The 22,376-nt window shown below is 35.7% G+C and overlaps 1 protein-coding gene and 1 non-coding gene across 5 annotated transcripts in view; one reads left to right on the top strand and one right to left on the bottom strand.

Annotated features, from left to right (window-relative positions):
- The window catches only part of LOC145623878 (phosphoglycerate kinase, cytosolic-like), a 44,909-nt gene extending 25,491 nt beyond the window's left edge, over nt 1-19,418 (bottom strand). The window contains exons 1-9 of one of the 4 annotated variants that reach the window (XM_081676772.1): nt 19,327-19,418; nt 19,001-19,194; nt 18,857-18,903; nt 17,450-17,714; nt 14,667-15,013; nt 14,268-14,553; nt 12,955-13,022; nt 10,666-10,917; nt 7,431-7,506 (exon numbers count right to left, since the gene is read on the bottom strand). In XM_081676772.1, coding sequence (XP_081532898.1) covers nt 7,431-7,506; nt 10,666-10,917; nt 12,955-13,022; nt 14,268-14,553; nt 14,667-15,013; nt 17,450-17,714; nt 18,857-18,903; nt 19,001-19,193 — 1,534 coding nt within the window. In that variant the 5' untranslated portion in view covers nt 19,194; nt 19,327-19,418. Of the gene's footprint in view, nt 1-7,430; nt 7,507-10,665; nt 10,918-12,954; nt 13,023-14,267; nt 14,554-14,666; nt 15,014-17,449; nt 17,715-18,856; nt 18,904-19,000; nt 19,215-19,326 lie in introns of those variants that run through there. The other 3 variants (XM_081676775.1, XM_081676774.1, XM_081676773.1) reach the window with 3 other exon arrangements.
- Nucleotides 5,582-5,688, top strand: LOC145625662 (small nucleolar RNA R71). Its single transcript, XR_014110571.1, has one exon. It is a non-coding gene; the product is annotated as a small nucleolar RNA R71 (small nucleolar RNA).
- Nucleotides 19,419-22,376: the final 2,958 nt, after the last annotated feature.

Genomic DNA, 22,376 nt, shown 5'->3' with positions numbered 1-22,376 from the left:
GTTTCCAACGGCCTTTAGCATCTCACATACTACTTTCAACCTCACAAATCTCATATAACATGCAACAAATGTGTCTAAAAAAGTAACCAACTAAGCACAACAAAATCGACAGCAACAACCAATCTTAAGAGCTCACACACAAAACACTCCCCTAAGGCACTTACCATCCCCATATATAGAAAAACAATGTAAAACAACCCCCTCAAGCTAGGCTTTGACACCAGCCTCGATGTTCCTGGATAAGAAAAGAGGGGTAGGGGATGGTAAAAGAGGTGCTTACTCTTCATCCATATCATCGCCCTCATCATCATCCGCTCTAAGTGGGGCTTTATCGGTGTAGGGGAGCAAATCATAGTTTGGTTTACTACGATAATGATCGTTATCAGGTATTCCATGAGTGCCCCATCCACCCAGCCGGGTAGGAAACCGTAATGCCCTCTATACAAGTGGTCATGTGACTTTAGGTAAAGGGGAATGGAAGATGAAGAACTAGACTCACTAGGTGGGTAGGGGATGTAATAGTATCTAGGGTCAACCCTATAGTCACTACCCGGGTTGGGTGTAGTCAAAGGGTGGGTAGGAGTGTGTCTCGGTCAAGGAGCTACGTGGCCCTTGCCGAAAAGGGGTATGTGGATTGGCTGTTAGACCAACCCGGCACGGGCCCATCTTGAATGGGTCAAGGAGCTACATGGCCCTTACCACCCTCATAGCCGGGTAGGAAACCGTAATGCCCCCTATAAAAGTGGTCATGTGACTCTAGGTAAAGGGGAGCAGAGGATGAAGAACTAGACTTACTAGGTGGGTCGGGGATGTAATAGTAGTTAGGGTCACCCCTATAGTCACTATCCTCGGGTTAGGTGTAGTCAAAGGTTGGGTAGGAGCGTGTCTCGGTCAAGGAGCTATGTGGCCCTTGCCAAAAAGGGTATGTGAACTGGTTGTTGGACCAACCCGGCACGGGCCCCTCTTGAATGGGTCGGTTAAAATAGTTAAGGTAAGGGGGAAAGTAGCCCCTCTCAACTTGGTGTTGATATGATTGTTGTGCTACATAACTTTTATATTCTAAATGCTTTGAATGCATGAGGTTCATATTTCTAAAAGCAGACTCATGATCAAATGGGGAAGAGGAAGAGGAACCTACCAAAATCGGGCACGGTTACGATGGAAGTGCTAACCCTCTTAGGCTCTATTGTAGGTTTTCTCCTAGGTGAGGGTAGTGGAGGATCTACCTCGGGAATGTTGTCTCCCGGAAGCAAGGGTTCAAAGGGAATCACCCAAGTAGTAGCCGCACCCACAGTTAGGGTCAAGTGAGGAAAGGAAAGGTAGCAATGGTGCTTACCCTTCACTCTCCAACTATAGATGTCGGCGCGGTTTGATGCCTTAATGAAGGAGCGCTTTATCATTGCATCAATGTCCATGGATTTAGAGCCACCCACCGGTTTCATCAAGCTAGGATGATGTTGAAATTTAAGGGCTTTAGCTATTACGGTGATCATACTCCCACATTGGATATCCCTATTCGCTTTTTCTCTCAAATCAATACATATATTGATGAATCTAAACCCCATGTCCACTTGCCCATCAAAGTCTCTCTTAAACCTTGAAGCCATGTAGAGGACTTTTATTTCCTCTCTTGTAAGTTTGCCTAAATCTTTTTTCGAGTAACAAGCACACCTGATTAGTCCATGAAAGTAGCGGAAAACTAGGCTATACATATGGTTAGCAAGGCTTGATTTGGTTATGAAAATAGATTGTTTGCCACTTCATTTCGCCAATTTGGCTCATTATAGTTTCTTACATCTTCATTGAAATGATCAAAGATGTGGTTCAAAGGGTTCCAACCGAAAATCTCATTTAGTCTTGTGAGAGTTAATGTTCTCTCGCCATTGAACATTCGAAATGTGATTTTGAATTCCGAGAATTCCCCTTCATGGGAAATTTTAGTGGCTTTGAAGGATGATAAGAATTCAAGGGTGAGATCGACATTGGTTTGCTCTTTTTGCTAAAGTCTGGCCACCCAAAATTTTCAGCTACTCTCCGCACTCTTACATCTATCCCAAGAGATTGACAAGCATTTGGGTCGTAGAACTTTGAGGGAAGGAGTTTTCTTTTTTTGAGGTCAATGTGTGCGGACTTGAAAGTGCCTATGATTTTAATAATTGGCGGTTGGTTGGGTTTGAGTTCATTTGCAATAGAGGAAGATGGAGTAGTGGCTTTTGATTTTCTCTTCCCAAAGACCATGACTTTTCTTCTCTAATTTAACCAATTTTCACCAACAACAATTTCATTTTTTCCAATCAACACCAACAAGTCACTCACAACAACAATAATCAACAACCAACAACATTCAACAACTAAACTTGGACAATGATTTCACAATTTATCTCACAATTTTTTTTTCAAGTTAACTAATCACAAAATCCTCACAAAAATTCAAAAATCCACCATCTACACCACATTTCCAACACATAAAACCCAATTTTTCACACTTTTAAGTAAGGAGAAGAAAACCCCCAAATTTCATCATCCATTTGAAGAACAAGTGGGTCAATGAATTTGAAACAAGGAGGTTTGAATTTGAGCAAGGTTTAGCAAATTTAGAGTATTTTCATACTCTAAGGGGTATAATTTCTTTCCTTTATTCACTTTCCCTTTTGAACCCTAGGGTTCTTCTTGTAAATTTCTTCAATTTGGTAAATTGGTGTGAATTTTCTCATTCTTGTGTGTGAAATTGTGGAATATATTGTTGATATTGTGAGTAAAGTGCTACATTGTCTACTATATTGTGGAATTTGTGAATGGTGAACTTGAAAAAAAAAAAAAATTTGTGAGATTAATTTGTGAAATCATTGTCCAAGTTTGGTTGTTGAATGTTGTTGGTTGTTAACTATTGTTGTTATGAGTGACTTGGTGTTGATTGGAAATAATTGAAATTGTTGTTGGTGAAAATTGGTTAAATTAGAGAAGAAAAGTCATGGTCTTTGGGGAAGAGAAAACCAAAAACCACTACTCCATCTTACTCCATCTTTCTTTACTGCTAATGACCCCGAAGCCAACCAACCACAAATTATTAAAATCATAGGCACCTTCAAATTCGCACACAATGACTTCAAAAAAAAGAAAAATCCTTCCCACAAAGTTCTACGACCAAAAAGCTTGCCAATCTCTTGGGATAGAAGTAGGAGTGCGGGAGTAGCTGAAAATTTTAAGTGACTAGACTTCTTCCAAAAAACAGTAAACCTATGCGGATCTCACCCTTGAATTCTTATCCTCTGTCAAAGCCACTAAAATTTCCCAAAAACATGAACTATGTTCAATGCCGAGAGAACATTAATTCTCACAAGATTAAATGAGATTTTCGGTTGGAACCCTTTAAACCACATCTTTGATCCTTTAAACGAAGATGTAAGAAACTATAATGAGTCAAATTGGTAGACTGAAGTGGCAAACACTCCTATTTTCAAAACCAAATCAAGCCTTGCTAGCCATATGTAAAGCCCAGCTGCACCTTTTATAGACTAATGGGGTACGCTTGTTACTCGATAAAAAGATTTAGGCAAACTTACAAGAGAGAAAAAAAGAAGTCCTATGCATGGCTTTAAGGTTTGAGAGAGACTTTGATGGGCAAGTGAACATGAGGTTTAGATTCATTAATAGATGTATTAATTTGAGAGAAAAAGCCGAGATGAATGGGGATATCCAATGTGCGCGTATGATCACCATTATAGCTAAAGCCCTTAAATTTCAACATCATCTTAGCTTGACGAAACCGGTGGGTGGCTCTAATTCCTTAGACATAGATGTAATGATAAATCACTCCTTCATTAAGGCATCAAACCGCGCCGACATATATAGTTGGAAAGTGAAGGGTAAGCACAATTGCTACCTTCCCTCTCCTCACTTGACCCTGTGGGTACGGCTATTACTAGGGCAATTCCCTTTACACTCTTGCTTCCGAGAGACAACATTCCCGAGGTAGAGCCAACACTACCCCCACCTAGGAGAGAGCCTATGAGAAAGCCTAGGAGGGCTAGCACCTCTACCGTGCCCGATGATTTGGTAGGTTGCTCTTCCTCTTCCCCATTTGATCTTGAGTCTGCTTTTGGAAACATGAACCTCATGCATTCACAACATTTAGAATATCAAAGTTATGTAGCACAACAATCATATCAACACCAAGTTAAGAGGGGTGACTTTCCCCCCTACCTCAACTACCCTAACCGACCCATTCAAGAGGGTCCCATGCCGGGTTGGTCCAACTGCCAATTCACATACCCTTTTTGGCAAGGGCCACATAGCTCCTTGACCGAGACACGCTCCTACCCAACCTTTGACTACACCTAACCCGAGGATAGTGACTATAGGGGTGACCCTAACTACTATTACATCCCCGACCCACCTAGTAAGTCTAGTTCTTCATCTTCCGCTCCCCTTTACCAAGAGTCACATGACCACTTGTATAGGGGGCATTACGGTTTCCTACCCGACTATGAGGGTGGTAAGGGCACTCATGGAATGTCGGATTAAGGTCATTACCGTAGTCAACCAAACTGTGATTTTCCCCTACACCGATGCCCCTCCTCCGGGAACCCTAGACAACATTGGCCTTAACTATAACTTTGTTTACTCGCCCGTTAAAGCCCCACTTAGAGCGGATGATGATAAGGGCGTTGATATAGATGAAGAGTAGGTACCTCTTTTACCATCCCCTACCCCTCTTTTCTTATCTAGGGACATAAGGCCGGTGTCAAAGCCTAGATTTGGGGGGTGCTTAACATTGTTTTTCTATATATGGGGATGGTAAGTGCCTTGGGGAAGTGTTATGTGTGTGAGCTCTTGAGGTTGGTTATTAGTGTCGATTTTGTTGTGCTCGTTTATTGTGCTTAGTTGGTTACTTTTTTAGACACATTTGTTGCACATGTTATATCAGATTTGTGTGGTTGAAAGTCGTATATGAGATGCTAAAAGCCGTTGGAAGCCTTCTTGGTTTTGATCTCTTTGGTTAGGATGGCGATATGGAGTCTGTTGGTTTCGAGAATTGGGTTGGTTACTTGGTTGTAGTGGTTTTGAGGTTGGTTTTGATTTTGATTGTAGTTGTTTTGTGGGGGGCCTTGGTTTTATTTCTTTCATCCCGTGTTTTGTTAGGGTTTCCATCTTTGGTTGTAGGATTTGGAGTATTGCTCATTTATTTGTTAATTGTCGTCGTTTGCTCTTGATTTGTTGAGTTGCAATAAGAGGACATGTGATCGTTTCCTCTCAAGTCTCACAAGACATGACTTGTGAAGAGCTTTAGGGTGTGAGGGTGGCTTGATCTAGCTTGTGAGCTAGCGTATCGAACTTTGACGCAATAAGATCTATTGCACTAAGATCATGAATTCGCCCTTCTTTGTTTGAGGTTTCCTTCGATCACCTCCATATGCATAATGCTTGGCCACTTCCTCAATCATTTTATAAGCATCGTCCACTGATATCTTTTTAAGGCTACCACCCCACCCCACCCCCCCCCCCCCCCCGCGAATCAAAGTTGGCCCATGAAATAGGAGTAAGACCGTCATAGAAGCTTTGTACAATGATCCATGATGTAAAATCTTGGTGTAGGCATTTCCTTGTGTAATCTTTGAAACGCTCCCAGGCTTCACACAATGTTTCATCAGTGTCTTGATTGAAATTGGTGATCTTTCTTTTCAATTCGGCGGTCTTTTTCGGAGGACAATACTTTCCAAGAAAGGCTCTAGTGACTTCGTTCCATGTAATCAATGATCCCTCTTCAGCTAGCTGTTCTCAACAAATGTTTTGCTTTATCACGGAGAGAGAATTGGAACATGTATATACTGATGAACTCTTCCGAAATATTGTTTTGCTTGATAGTGGTACACAACTCAAGAATGTTGTCCAAATGAGAAAAAAGACACTCATGAGAACTACCTCCGAATTGATCGCTTTGAATCATACGGATTAGTTGTGGTGAAACCTCGAAGTTGTTTACATTTGTGGTGGGGAGACGTATGCCACTCCGAAGCTGGAAAGCGTTGGGGTGGTCATAGTCTCTTAGCAAAGGTCGAGGGGATTCTCTCCCATTTTGTCTTCTTCGTTGGTTACAAAAACCTCTTTTGAATCGGAATCCGAATAAACAATGGAGAACTCGAGTTTACCTTGCAAAAGTCTCCTTATGTTCCTCAAGGTCTTGTTCAACTCTACATCAACGAGAATAAGCGATGATTGCTTACTCTTTCGTGTCATGCAAAGTAAAACAAAATTAAGAGATACGTTAGCAATTACTAATTTCCTATCACAAGTTAAGAACACAAGAACAAAAATTAAGATAAGGAAACTACTATACATATACACACATTTAGTCTCATTCAACAATAATACATTAAATGTGACTTTGCCTCCCCAGCAACAGGGCCAAAATTTGATAGGCCGTTGTTGAGCCTACCAAAGATAAATCCTATCTTGCTCTCACTAACTAATAGCAAGGGTAAGAAAGGGCCGAACCTAAAAGAGGTGTTGAATCAACTACCAAGACACTACCGTTCAAATAAGCTAAATGAAGCAAAATTTGTTTGATTCTAAGTAACTTCTACCGGTAGGCACCTCTTTTACCATCCCCTACCCCTCTTTTCTTATCTAGGGACATCGAGGCCAGTGTCAAAGCCTAGCTGGGGGGATGCTTTACATTGTTTTTCTATATATGGGGATGGTAAGTGCCTTGGGGGAATGTTTTGTGTATGAGCTCTTAAGGTTGGTTGTTGGTGTCTATTTTGTTGTGCTTGTTGATTGTGCTTACTTGGTTACTCTTTTAGACACATTTGTTGCATGCTATATGAGATTTGTGAGGTTGAAAGTGGTATGTGAGATGTTAAAGGCCGATGGAAGCCTTCCTGGTTTTGTGGTTAGTCTTGACTTAGAATACTTGCATTTTTATGTGGTTTCCCTCACTGTTCTCATATACATGTGTATTAGAGTATTTATCCAAATTATGACTTTGATTATTCAATCTCGCTTCACATGTCTTGTTTGACGATGTTTATGGTTTCATGATAATGATTGTTGGGTTGGTGGTTAATTTGATGAGATAATTGGTGAGTCATGCTCCCTTTTTAATCCAAAGCCGTTAAATCCAAATTTGCTTCCTTGAAATCCAAACTTGTTTTCTTGAAATCCAAACTTCTTATCATGTGAATATTATTTCTCCTCTCTAGTTAGTGATGTGATTCATGTGAATACTCTCCTGAAAAAAAAAATTGAAAAATGAAAAAATTGCCCAAGGATGAAACTCAAATGAAGATTCTTATGTTTTTCCCTTGTTTGGCTCTTGAGTGATGAGTAATTAGGTTTTTTTTTTAAAAAAAAATGTGTATGCAAGTGTTAGGGTCAATTATTTCTAGAACCTAACATGTAAACCTAAAAGGGAGGGAAAAAAAAATTACCACTTCCAATATCAACAACCAAAGGTTGAGAAGGATCAGGGTAAACCATGTTCCACTCTATCTCGGATGGGTAAGCCTGCAATATTTGCCAAGGGTTACAAGTACGTCAAATTAGTATGCTCTATTCATTGGTTTATAAAACTTATAAGGCGTCTTACATCAAGAATCAGTTGCATCACTTCAATGGCAAGGAAAATGTAAAATATTTTAGAAATATTAAGAATATCAACTGATTAGGAAAAAATCAAATCTACTCATTGCAAAAAAAAGAAAAAAAAAAAACTGTTATAAAAATGGCCCTCTTACATCTTTACAAGGCTGTATTAGTTTAGAGCTAATTCTTCTTGGACAAGTAAAAAACTACATATAAACTATAACTTAAGTTTTATTCCCCATTGTTTGAGAGAAAAACCTCGGGTTTTCTAAAGCCTCTCACTACCTTCCAACATGCATTCATTCCTGATTGATTGTCCTATTTGATTTTTACACATTATCCAATGCAATATTATCAAGCTAAATATTATGGAAAAAAAAATTAATAATTACAACTTGGAAACCATAAATCGAGATGAATTTTTAACAAGATCTTACATGGTTGAAGTATATATTTAATTATTTATCCTTAAAGTATTAGACTCATAAGCCGTAGAATCACTAAAGATTCCAAATAGGAAAATCAATTAGGAGCGGACGGAGTATTAATTTAAAAACAAGAAATAAATAGAAAAGCTATTCTCACTAAAGCACCTAAATGTGTTACTTGCTATGGACCAGTTAAAAAATTATAATTCTGCAATGATGGATGATAAGTCTTCCCATAACGAAACATAACATACAAACAAGATATTTCATTTTGAAACCACTATCAAATTCCAAAATCTTTTTATCCATTATGTTAAAGACGTAAAATCAAGTGGAAGCTAAGCTTCCAAGTGGTCACGCAATTGTAAAACGAGTTCCAAGAGGGGTGATCTTAAGTGTGGGCATTTGAAGGAGAACTATTTTAAGTAGATTCTCTGGGATTATGACTCTCAACAAACTTAAACTCTCGTGTAACATAAACCCTTGAAAGTTAAAACTTTTTTATCAAATCTGTAAAAATAATGAAAAAATTAAATGTAATAAACTCTGAGAGCCTATTGATATCCACAGAAAAGATTCAGATAGTGATCACAAATTAAAAGACCTTTCTGTCCAATATCTCATCAACTATATCTCATCCCTAAGAGCAACCTTAAAACCCATAAAAGAAGCATATGAGATATTTTTTCAAAGATTTAAAAGTAAAAACTAGTGCTTTATCATCCGACATGCCCATGAAAGCGTCACTTGCAACATCTTAAAATTAAACAAGTTCTAAGGATATTTACTGAAACAATTCTCGTTAACCATTGTTCATTATCAAAAAGCACATTCTAAAGAGCTAGCCAATCACATGTAGATCTTTTGTCACCAAATTGATAATGGCTAAATTCCTCACCTACCTAAGACCCCACAAAAACTCCTTTGTAATTTTCTTATTGGTTCTCCAAAGACACTTTATAGATATACAAAGGAAAATAATTGCAAGAAAAACAATATCAAACAAGCATGACCCATAATACAAAGAAATAAAATAGTGTTCCAAACTTCCAACCACTTTATGCCTTGGTTCTCTTGAAAATCTACTTAAAAGATTCTAGAGAAAGAAAAACGGGGGGCAGGACCACAGGGAGTCCTAAATGCCTTCGTAGAGAACGTGATCAGCAAATACTTTCTCTGATATCATAAAATTACAGCAAATTGACTTTCTACTATCTCATACTTATTTTGAAAACATGCTTTTTACTAATAGAATATAAAGAAATGTGATTAAGAAAAATGTTGTAACCTAAAATATATATATATTTCAATATTTACATTTTTTTTAAAAACGCGATAGCCAATTGCTTCTACTTTAAGGGAACTAAAAATGTTTTGTTTCTTTTTTGATACAAAGAATGGAGGTTAAACCACAATGTGAATAAACTAAACCAATACACGCCACTTGTTGCCATACTCAGTTTAAGGTCAAACCGTCCAATTCCAATATCCAGTTTCCAAAAGCCAAATTGATAGCAAGTGATTAACAAAGAATATTAACATGAGAATAGAATCCTACCACGGCAATAAAAGGGGGGACTAGACTAGCAGGTACCCAAATAAAGTTCTTCAACAGTTCCTATTAGCAGTTTAGCACCTCTTGTGACTTTTTTACTATGCACATAACCAACAAGTGTGAACGGATACGAGAGATTGAATCACTCAACCAATCACCCTTCAAAGTACTAACCCATAAGTTTTCCCCTAGTGATTTACAATGCTGACAAAACAGTACAAAAGTAAGAACTAATTGACCCAAAGCCACCTAGAATTCAAATCTGATTGACCATTGCTCTCATGAGCTTTTAGTAGCTGTATACCTTATGCCATCTCTTTCCAAATTTAGGGTAAAACCTTGCAAGTTTTAGCACCATTACAGCTCCTTGAGCTTTTAGTAGCTATATACCTTATGCCATCTCTTTCCAAATTTAGGGTAAAACCTTGCAAGTTTTAGCACCATTACAGCTCCTTTGAGCATAAACATCTATAATATAACTTCATTTAGGATAAGCACCAGTAAAAGATAAGGAAAATTTTATTTATTTAACATTTATAACTTTGAAGAGTAATATTTTCTGTTAAAGATGAAAATGAAATTTATACTCTTATTAAGTGCTACAATTTGTCTTGAAATTCCTCTACAATACCCTAACTGTTTATTATAGCAGTCACCTTAACAGTTCAGTGTGCCAAATACACTTTCGACCTCTTCAACATACTATAACACCCTTTCTAGAATCGTAATCAATAAATGAAAAACTGACAAATGAAGATCCTTGGTGAATGGTATAAAAGGCTGACCAAATGGTTTACCAAAAAGGTCCTATAGAAAAATCAGTGAAGCACCAATTGGGCAATTGGTGCAGCCAATGGCAGTAGTTGTCATCTAAAAGTCCAGATAGTAAAAAATACTCAAATGACATACACGTAAGTTGGTAACAGAAATTGTATACCACTACAAAACATCAATCTTTTCAAATGACATACACGTAAGTTGAATCCAATTATTACACGCACAAGCTGATAGCATAATCAATGGAATCTAATAGGCTGTCTAGCCATAGAATAAAAACTAAAATAATTAGAGAGAGAGAGAGAGAGAGAGAGATCATACTCTGTCCATCGCGAGAACCCCTGGAAGATTTCTTCCTTTCAAATATTCCCAAACAACAGATGCATGCTCAATCATAGTATATGTTTGTGCAGATCTAGATATCTGAAGAGCTGTTTCACAAGCCATATGCCCAATAATTGTTATATGACAGCCGTTTTGGCTTACTTCATCAAGAATACATGCCAATTTACCCTCTCCACCACTATTTTGATGAGACTGTCTAACTTTCACAGGACCTATCCATGTAATTTTCTGAAAATGGAAAGCATCATATAAGCAGGTAGTTAAATTTCGATTATGACTAATAGAAAAAATGTATCTATATTGCAAAGGTTTAAGAATGTGACATAGGTAAACCCAGATCATTACTGCAAAAATCCAATACAGGTAAAATAACAAAATATGAAACGCCAAATGCTAAAAATGAAACAAGTACTACGGAGATGACCAAGTGCTAATGCCATCTACAAGACCACTAGAGTCGAGCATTAATAAAGCTGAAAATAAAACTCCAGTTATTCGGCAGAAAAATATAGTTTTATTTCATTGGTTTATATGGGGTAAATTTTGTGGTTCAAGCATGAAAGTTTGAATGTGAAGGTAACAAGCTTCTATTTTAAAATTCAATTGACTCATTAAGCTGGTCTGAAGAGCTTAAAAAGGAGAAAGGACACAAATCTAGAGATAGATTGAGGATTGGGAAGAGTGGTCACAAAAAGGAAGCAGCCAGAAATGCCTACAGGCACAATTGAACTGTAAATATATTGGTTTACAAAATACCCAAATTCCCACTCACCATAAATTGGAAAACAGAGGAATAAAATAATGATTACAGAAATATGATGGGTTATGCTCACATACATACAAAAGTCAATGATTATCTAGTCCTTCTATCACATTCACCAGATGATCTAGTGCCTCCTCTGATTATGAAACAAGATCCCATTCATCCTATTCACCAGCTGACACCATTTAATGCCTTCTGGCTCATGGTTTCATGGTGTTCATGTTAGAGCTGCCTCTCTAAAATTATATTCCTCTCTAACAATAGATTCTCATAGAACTATGCCATGAATCCAGCAGCCAGCCCAACATTATTAGTTGCAACAAGAATGGCTAGAGGGAACTCCATCAGCTTTTAGAGAATAATATAAGATATATTTTGAGAACAGCTTCAGATCAAAAGAGAACAAATTTATTATATATCCATGTTTTAGCCACTTTGTTCACAACTGTGATCAAGAACTTGCATTTCTCGGTTTCTCCCACTAAAACTCTAACCCGTCCCTTAGTACACTTTAGTGCATATGATCAATAGGGTTCCTTAGTGTTGAATGAAGTACTTGAATAAAAAAGATTAAAAAGTAATTGTAATTGGAATGGTTCATTAAATCTTATTAGACTTGTCAATAATGGTTGAGCATGAAAAGATGGTGAATGCTGAAAGCTTAATTCATAAATCATTTAGTATGATTCACCAAATCTTATTAGACTTGTCAATAGTGGGTTATTAGTAATAGGAACACAAAAGGATAGTGAATACTGAAAGCTTATTTTATGAATTAATAAAATTCAGTAGGTGCATCATGTGGCAGACCATATTTGTGCAATCTCTTATATTGCATGACATAATTCGTATGTAGAGTTGTAGACTAAGAGCCATACTAAATAGGAAGGACCACAAGCAAGGTGTTGGCCTGTTGGATAGGTCAATGAGAGACTCACAACTCAAATGAGTGATTATTCTGCCTTTACAGGGGCTAATTATTTAAAGTAGGAAGAAGATAAAAATCACTGAGCAACTTGATTGTTGTTGGTAGTAAGAGAGACACATATAGAAGAGTATGAAAAAGAGTTTAGAGATGAGATGTCTTTGAGTTACCTTCCTGTGGAAAATTTCTTTCATGGTGCTTGTGTATTTCAATTGGACCCTTGCTTGGTTATGTATACACCCTTAAATCTGCCTAATCATCATTAAAAGGTACAGGACTTATAAGCAAACTTGGACATTGACATTCGTGATCAATTTTGTGCATATTGGGGAATGCCAACAAAGATAGTTGTGACAACCTCTTAAACATGAGAAAATTACTAGGAAAAAGGATAATGGTAGGGTCAAGAAGTATGTGAATAGCACTATTTGAAAACTGTGTCTCAAGTGGGATTATCTTTCTTTCTAACTGGTATGTTCAAATAAACCAACATAATATTTCACTCTCTGTGTATTCACTATACAATACACAGCTCCTGTAATAACTATTCATATTATGAAACAATGGAAGTAGTCACCTTACATCTTGAAAGGTAAGTGGCAATTTCATTGAATGAGTTTGATCCAAGATCAACAGGTTCCCAACCTAATACAGTAAGAGAAAGCACTAATGAATTTTCTCCCATCATTGAAATCAACATTGTGCGGAAATCCATCTTCCGCATAATTTACAACAGACATTACCCTCATTACAGCTTTACAAGTGAGAGCACATCAAAAATATCAATCAATGTTTTAAAAGTACAAGAATTTAAAAGAATTTATTAGGGCTAATCAAAAAATCAAATAAACAATTTTAAATTTGAAGTTTGCTCAATACCCAACAACCAACTAAGCAAAGCAACTTTAACACTAATACGGCCATGTCTAAAAAACAACAAAGTAATACCCACTACAAGTGCATTTATGAAAAAGGTTTGAGGTAAAGAGATACATAACTTCCTTTCCCTTCAATATCAACTATAGTAGATAATAAGTTTTGGAAAGACTAGAAGAAAAAAACAATTTCAAAAGTAGAAGATCGCAAAGAAGAGATACTAATAGGAGTACTAAAAGCTTTGAATAGAATCAATACAGAGAAAAAACAAAAATTTTAAGAATGACAGTAGAACAAAACTTAGTTATCTGACAGTCCAAGCAATGAAATCTGATATGATTGTAGTGGTATCATCTTTTCAGCTTGACTTCATAGCTGAAAAAGTTGAATTCACAACCTAGTTTTGCTTGTTGTTCATATAATAAATGGTGACTTTATATGCCTCTTATTAATAAGCACATGCTAAAATATTCATCATTTACCATATGTATACTTTTGAAGTTAACCCAGAAATTCCAAATTCTTGACATTCAGATGTACAGAAGCCTATAATAATGAATTTCTGAACTTTTATTACAAATATTACTTTACAACCTAGGAGTATAAATAGCCTATATTGTATCAGCTTCTTCTGTTAAGATTCTTTGATGCCCTTCCTTTTTTTTTAAAAGGTTATTAGATAAGGGGTATTATTATAATGTTAGTCATAATGCTAGTCAAGTTTGACATTTGATAAAGCCAACTCATGCTTTTAGATCCAAGAGAAGGAGATAGACATGGGAAAAAAAAAAAAAAAAAAAAAAAAAAAAAAAAAAAAGAAGAAGAAGATGAAAAGACCAAACATAAAAATTGAATGAGGCAAGACTGCAGGACCTCAACAAAAGCATTCATTTTTAAAGATCTTGAGCATGCAAGTCAATAGATATAGCAATATAAGTGTTTCAAGGATAGAATAATTTTATCCAATTTTCCCACACAAAATGCAAGAGAAAACTCAAAATAGGAGAAACTTACCATCCACGATATTATGAGCAAGAAATGATTTTTCTTGCATCTGCAAGTGATTATGCTTGCATAAGAAATCACTTGGTAATAGAATATGTATGCTTCTACTTTCAGCATACCTCACTATTTCTAGAGCCTCTTTGACTCCTTCATGTTCAACCAAATACAAGGGAACAGGCTTTCCCATGACATGCATGATTTGTAGCGCCATCATCCCCACAAAAACCAAACCATCACATTTAGATGCTAAAACACGCAAGGCTTTTACTTTGTCCTTAATATTTACTCCTCCTACCTATACCAAATGATGAAACATTAATCAATGTTAGTAATTATGACTTGCCGTGAAATAAGCAGCATAACTGAATAAAACAAAATAGATATTAAGAAGTAAATAGTAGGGAATACCACTGCAACACTGGGACTCAGTTCACATTCTGGAATTGTCTTCAATTTGGCCAAACACTCTTCAAAATAAAAACCAGCTAGGCAAGCATAACAAAACTGGGTAACTCCAACAGTTGATGCAAGAATTTTGTGAGCTGTAGAAAACGAATCGTTGACAAAAATATCTATCCCGGAAGCTAATCTCCTAGCAAATTCTGAGTTGTTGGCAAGTTCTTGTTTGTAGTTTGAAAGATTTTCAAGAAGAATGATATCTACTTCCTCAACTTTCTCCAAATTTGGCTGCTGGTGTTCATAAAAGCATTTACTAGGGAGAACCTTCAATTTGAGCACTGATGAAAGGAATTCTGCTAATGAACAAATGCAACAGGAAATAAATTAGCATCTCTTCTATTAAAAGTGGGCTAATAAGAGCCGGAGTAAATGAACAAACAAAAACAACAGGTAATAGGTTAGTGTTTCATCCATCAAAAGCGTGCTTAATAAGAGCTGGACTACTAAATGAACCAATGAGGTCGTCTGTTTTGGTTTAATCCCAACCAGTGAGAGTACAAGAAAGAGAAGGCTGAGACGAGTACAGAGGAAAAAATTGAAAAAAATGTTCTAAAAATATTTGAATGAACTAATCAATACCCTACAATAGTCAGTGATAGAGCATATAATTAGTGGCAGAGCATAGAGTAATCCTTGAATACAATTTTTGATTGTAATCCACCAGTTTCATGCTAAGCTTGTTACTTACCAGCAGCACGAGCCAATTAACAGGTACACCTTGTTTGTTGTTTAGACAGAATTTTGTTGGCTCTTTGGAAAATGGATAAATTCTTTCAGTCTCTAATACCTTATTGTTATAGGTTGTACAAGTTACTCCCTTTGTTTCTAATTAACTGCAACACTTTTCTTTTTCATCCATTTTTGATTCATTACAACACTTATTTGGTAAGGACACACAACTATTTTATTATTTCCCTGTCATCATCCTCACATACACTACTGTTTATTATTCCTCTATCCCACTGACAACTAAATAGACCCTCTCTTGTTATACTTCATATATAAAATTCAGATTTTAGTCCCCACCCTATAATCAAGCAATGCCTACTTTTGCAATTAATCCGAAACGGAGAGAATATCAAATTCATAGAATCCAACACTTAAAACATTTCAAGACATGGTAATAGTTAAAGAGCAATAGTGGATATGGAAGGACAATTTGTTACCCCACATCTCACATATAGTACCAAATGATGAAAACCTAAAAGGCATCATCTATATAATACTTCCTCTATTTCACAATACTTGCATCATATTGACTTTTTACACTATACCCATTTTAACTTAGACTTTGAATAATTACAGCATCTAACAAAAAATACCATTATTATAGTTTTTTTTATGATATTTATTGAAATATAACAATAGATGCTTAAGGTCAAAATAATGCATAGGCAAATGTGCATGGTCAAAATGACACAATGACTGTGAAATAAAGGAAGTATAAAATTACACATCTTTTTGTTGAAGGCATATAATAGGCGCAACATTGTAATTGGGTCTACTGACTCTACTCATATTAGCTGATAGCATTGAACATTAAAGCTTTTGAATTTTATTTATCTTTTGTAAGTTGAAAATTCTTCCAAGATTGTCATTGATTGTTAAATCTCTAAATAAATTAATCTACAAAAACTTTTGCATGCCCCCGGTTTACAATAATTTTATTATACATCGAACATTTTGCGAAAAAGTGACCCTTTTTTCTTACAAAAGTGACCCTTTTTTCTTACAAATGTGACCCTTTTTTCACAAAAATGACCATTTTTTCGTAAAAGTGACCCTTTTTTCCAACAAAAGTGACCCCTTTTTTCCACAAAAGTGACCCTTTTTTTTTCACAAAAGTGACTTTTTTTTCGCAAAAGTGACCCTTTTTTTTACAAAGATCGGGAATTTCCCAATAAACCATGGTTAAGGAATGGGGGCACATCAGTTGATTGGGGGTTATTGAGAGATTGGAGGAAGGTTTTTTGGTTGGACAGGGGTTAGTTTGGGGGTTAATTTGATATTATAGTCCTTACAAAAACTGATCCTGTTAGTATTCATTCATGCTATTTCTAGCTTCAGACTACCACAGGCGAGCTACTTCATCCATTATTGATTTATGTGGTTTCAGACCTGCAGCCTTCATTTCATACAAGGTCTTTAAGCGTCAATGTACGATCCATGGTGTATAAAACCAGTAACCATCGCATTCCAACACACATCGGGTTTTTTGGTGGTGATGGCGGAGGTAAAGGGGGAGGTGGAGGCGGCGACGGGGGTTTAGCTGGAACAGTGGCCTGGGTTGAGGTTTCACTCTCTCTCTCTAGCTCACTCTTTCTCATTTTTTCAGGTAAAGGTTGAGCCGATTTACAATAACGATATTGTACATCGGATTTTTTCTAATATTTGTGATTAATCTATTGGAAATCATAGTTTTGTTGATCAGCCTTGTAACTTCATATATACAAAGTATTAATTTGAAATTTAAAAAAAAAAAAAAAAAAAAACACACACACACACGCACACACACACACACAATCATGGCCTCAGTTTATACTAGTGATAAACTGATAAACTTTCCCTGAACTACTAAAGAACTACTAAACTACAACCACACTCCTCACCAAAAGCCACAATGTTACTATCCTTGAAGCAGAAAAGCTTACTCAAAAGTGCTTTAGTGCTACACAATCAAATCAACAAGCTGCAAATCAGAAAGCTGTAGAAAATAACAACCAGAGTCATACCTGCAACAGTCTCTTCAGATAAAACCTTGGAACTGCATTTGACTGTCCAACTACTAGCCAAAACTACCTTTGCTCCGGCTTCATATATGTATTTAATAGTTAATAATGCATTGGAAATTTTTGAGATAGATTCGTCCAGATCCTGGTGAAGCAGGATGGAAGAATCAAATCTGACCATGACAACTTTTGCAGAAAGCTCCTCTTTAGGGAATCTTTGAAGAGTTTGTATAGGTGGAAAGCCTTTCTCCCTGTCATGATCTTTGGCCTATGTACAAAAAAGAATTTAAATCCAATCCAAGTCAACTTACAAGGCATTGTAATTAGATTTCAAGCTTTATAAATGCAGCTAGGGATGATAAAGAACCTAAGCAAGCTACTCAAGATTGCCTAGCACCATCATAATCTTATAAGAAAAAAACATAAATAAAACCCTTTACCATCTTTTGTATTTGTTTTAGAAGTTCTTATTTTACATGAGCTTACACATTGTAAAGTGCACAGTCCTAGGCTACCACGGTAATTATGTGTAGTTTTAATACACAGTAATCTAGGTCTTACTGAAAATTGTCGCTGAAACAAATGAAGTAGAAGAGAGCTGAGAAATAGATTAGGAAAGCTAATAGAGGAATTATTTTTGTCACAACTAGTGAAAAGAAGTTGATTAGAACATATTTGTCACTTGCCACAAGAACAAGTCCATGATAGCCTCATACTTATGACAGATTGACTTTACAATTTCCTGGCGTAATCAGTGCCATATAGTAAGCTCACAGAAACCAAAAAATCATTTCAATTTTGGACAATAAATAAATCTTATGCTCAATGGGCTAAGCAAGTTGAGAGCACCCTATATACCTTATTAAGGATGTAATTCTTCTATTACAGACGAAAGACTTTTCATGTCTATATGTGAGTTGTTACTAACATTCTACACTATAAGTAGTTAACTAGACTACAGTCAGAAAGAGAACAGACATCATTTTGTGACTCTATACTTTATTAGCAGACTAAACAAGAGAACCTGCCTGGGTTTCTGGCAGTGCAGATTTTAATGACATTAGAAGACGCTCTCCAGCTCATTGTAGGCTTAGACGCTTTCGTCCTAACAAAGAATTTCTGATACATATATAGGGGAGTGCAAGATGTGAATGTGTGATTCAAGCTCTTTACAATAGTCTGACAACAGGCATAGCTGATACATTTCACAGTGTAATTGTACCAAACGAAACTCATGAGATTCTTTATACACCCGGGTGCAAGATACACCCAAGATAATTTTTGTTTATTTTGACGATTATTGCTCATAATCAAATGAGCAAAAAAATACCTTACGCCCAAGTGTATATAATAATTTTCAATAAAACACAAATCAAAAATGGTAAAAAGTAGAGCATTAAATTATAGTACCTTACAAGAGATGCTTGCAGCATTACTTGACACCTCCCAGGACCCTACTAAAAAGCACATTACAACATCAAACAAATTTATCATTTTATCTTATAAAAGAATCAAAATATTGAACCGTTTGAAATAAGATGGTTAAGTAATTACCTAAAGGTGAAGATGAAACCCCTCCATTTCTGTGAAAATTGGCAATTTTTCCATGATATAAACATGCTTTATTACAAGTAATTAACACCAGGGATTGGCTGCAAACCCCATGAAAGCTATATTTATTGGAAGATAAGGTTGTTCCTTGCAAAAAATTAACTCCAGTGGTACATTGAGCGATTTGAGCCATCATCCTTAAATAAAAACACGAAACCCAAATTACAAAAATCAAATAAAATACATAAATAATTTACCCAAAAAATGTATAATTAAAGGAGAAGTAGAATTATCCACAACATTAATATTGACAAACGTCAGAGACTCACAGTAAGCACTCTTAGCAGCTTACGGCATGGATAAAGTCGTAGAGAGAGAGCGCTCTGTTATGGAGTTATGGTGTAATAAAAATAAGGTCTTGTTTAGTTGGAGGTAAATAACATGAGAAATTCTATTTCATAAAGAAATAGAAATTGCATGTGTTGTTTGGTTGAAGCAAATTTATCAAAGTAGGCAAAATAGAAATTTCAAGGGGTAATTTCACTAATTCACTATTAGGTAAAGACTAATATAAACCCGGTCCACATTAATATTACTGTGGACCGAGCTTCCATCACGTGATTATCACAGATTCTTTTTTGGGAAGCTTCCTTTTAATTTCCTCTCTCCTCCTGACATATCATTTTTTCTCTCTTCTTTCTTCTTTTTCTCTCTCCTCCTTTGATGTTCTTCTCTATACACTTCAACAATGGTGAAGGCGAGAGAAGGAAGTTCATTAAAATCAACAGTGGTGAAGGCGAGACGATCATCAAATTGGAGTAAACGAAGAGGATTACGATCATCAGTTGGGCGGCCTTGCAAAGGTATTTAATTAGGTTTTCGATTAATTAGTTCAATTTTTGTGTAAATCGTCCAATTCTGTTTAATTTAACGTTAGATTTTCAATTTTAGTGTTTAAATTTCATTTTTAAGAGGTATTTTAGTATTTGATTGGATTTTTAGGGTTTAGTTTTTACAATAGCTTAATTCTACTGGTTTTCCTCTCTCCTGAGTTCGTTGTTCGTAGTTTTAGTGCATTGATTTTAGTCGAAAAGCTTTAGAAATTGCAGAATGTGTGCTTATGCGTGCAAATATAAGAAAACAATTACTGGACCAAATATTAATATAATTATAAGATATCAATTGTGATTATATCAATATAAATATGATTATAAGATATCAATTGTGATTATATCAATATAAAAGTGAATATATGAATATAAATATGATTAAAAATTAGATTATATCAATATAAAAATGATTATAAGATTTTAATTGTGATTATATCAATATAAATATGATTATAAGATATCAATTGTGATTATATCAACATAAAAGTGACTATATCAATATAAATATGATTATAAGATATCAGTTGTGATTATATCACATCTTTCATTAATAATAATGATCCTCATATTTATTTTGTATGTTTCATTTACAGAACCAAATCACGATACTAGAGAAACTACTGAACCAAAATATGATATCGGAGAAACTACTGAATCCTAGATTGATTAGAAGGAGAGAGAAAAAACTTCGAGCTCTGATGATGAATTGTTAATGGCGTCGATGGATGAAGAAGATGCATGAATTTTTTGGGGTTTTATGGGTTTAAGGGTTAGTGGGCTGGGCTGGAGACTTTTTACTGTCTTCTATTTGGTGGTTTGGGCACGTGAGACTTTGGGTCCACAATAAGTTTATTGTGGACCGGGTCCACCCAAGATGAATTATCTCTATTATATGAGCCCTTTCCCTAAATAATGTTGGGAGATTATCTAATTCCCAAATTACAGCTACTCTTTTTTTAATTCCCACTATACCGTACACGTCACCGGTTCAGTGGGAATTTTTTAAAAAAAACGGGTTTATTAGAAAACCGCTACTTGAAGTAGCGGTTTGTATTTACTAATTAATTTTTTAATAAAATCACTTTCTCCCCTTCCATTGTAAAGTAATTCAGCAGAATCATCCAAAAAGAAAAAATAAAAATAAAAATTCGAACGACACTCCTCAAGTAGCCTTCCAACGCAGCAATCCCTCGCGCTGGAAGCCGTTTTCGCCACCATCGACGCCTTCCTACGGTTGTTTGCCGACAAAGATTGCTGTGAGAATATAACCAGAAACGAGGATATATCAAAGGTTTTGTGATTGTCGACATCGATTGCACGCCAAATTGCACCGATTATCAAAGGTTTATGGAACTTGGGGATACAACTATTCAAGTACTTGAAGGTTTAATTTTGACTAATTTACAGATATTTTGTTTTTAAAGAAAAACTTACAAAACAAACCCATAAACCGCTACTTGAAGTAGCGGTTTTAATTTCATTTAAACCGCTACTTGAAGTAGCGGTTTACAAAATTAAAACCGCTACTTCAAGTAGCGGTTTATTCTCATAACACCGCTACTTGAAGTAGCGGTTTATTGCTGGACCGAGAAAAACAAAACCGGTTTGTTTTCCTTAGCTGACGTGGATGGTATAGTGGGAATTAAAAAAAGAGTAGTTGTAATTGGGAATTAGATAATTTCCCAACATTATTTAGGGAAAGGGCTCCTATTATATTTCTTTTTTATGTTTATTAATTTTTATTGAACGAAATTATTTTTACTGAACTGAACTTATTTTTGCTGAACATAAATTATTTTTATTGAAATGAAATTATTTTACTGAATATTATTTTTTTTAAGGTGAAGTGAACATGGCCTAATTTTATACTCCCTCCATCTCATAATACATGAGACGTCGGACATTTTTCACTATTCATATATTAAGTTTGACTATAATTTTTACTAACATAATAAAAATATATTTTATCATAAAATATGTTGTTAGATAGGTTTTAATATAAAGTTTCATTATATAATTTTAAAAATAATTTTCATAAATATTTAATTATATAACAATAAAGTCAAACTAGTGAATTGCCATGTGTGTAATGTTTTACTGTGTCATTTATTATGGGACAGAGGGAGTATTAAACAAAGGAAATGGATTTTTTTCCCTTGCCTTTCAAGGATGAAGGACCTTTTTGAAAGGAATGGTGTCCTTCGAACAAGTGTATTATTCTGATAGTGGGTTCAGAATTATTAGAAAGCTAATATATTCAGTGAGGTCAAGTGATCGGAATGCCTGGGTGGAGGCCGCTTTCGATTAGTAATATTAATGCATAATTAATATTACAGCTTAATCTTAACTGACCCCTTCGGGTCACACCCAAGCAACTAACGAACCGAAGCGACAAATTAATTCGGAAGGAATTAATGAGTCGACCGAGTAATAAATATTTAGACGTCGGAAATTCGAGCTTAGAGCGTCAAAACCGCGCGTCAGAAGTC

Source organism: Chenopodium album, chromosome 3, assembly GCF_948465745.1.
Source record: "Chenopodium album chromosome 3, dcCheAlbu1.1, whole genome shotgun sequence".
NCBI classification, from domain to species: domain Eukaryota; kingdom Viridiplantae; phylum Streptophyta; class Magnoliopsida; order Caryophyllales; family Amaranthaceae; genus Chenopodium; species Chenopodium album.
The sequence above is the reverse complement of the archived record's forward strand: the minus strand, read 5'-3'. Positions and strand labels throughout refer to the sequence as shown.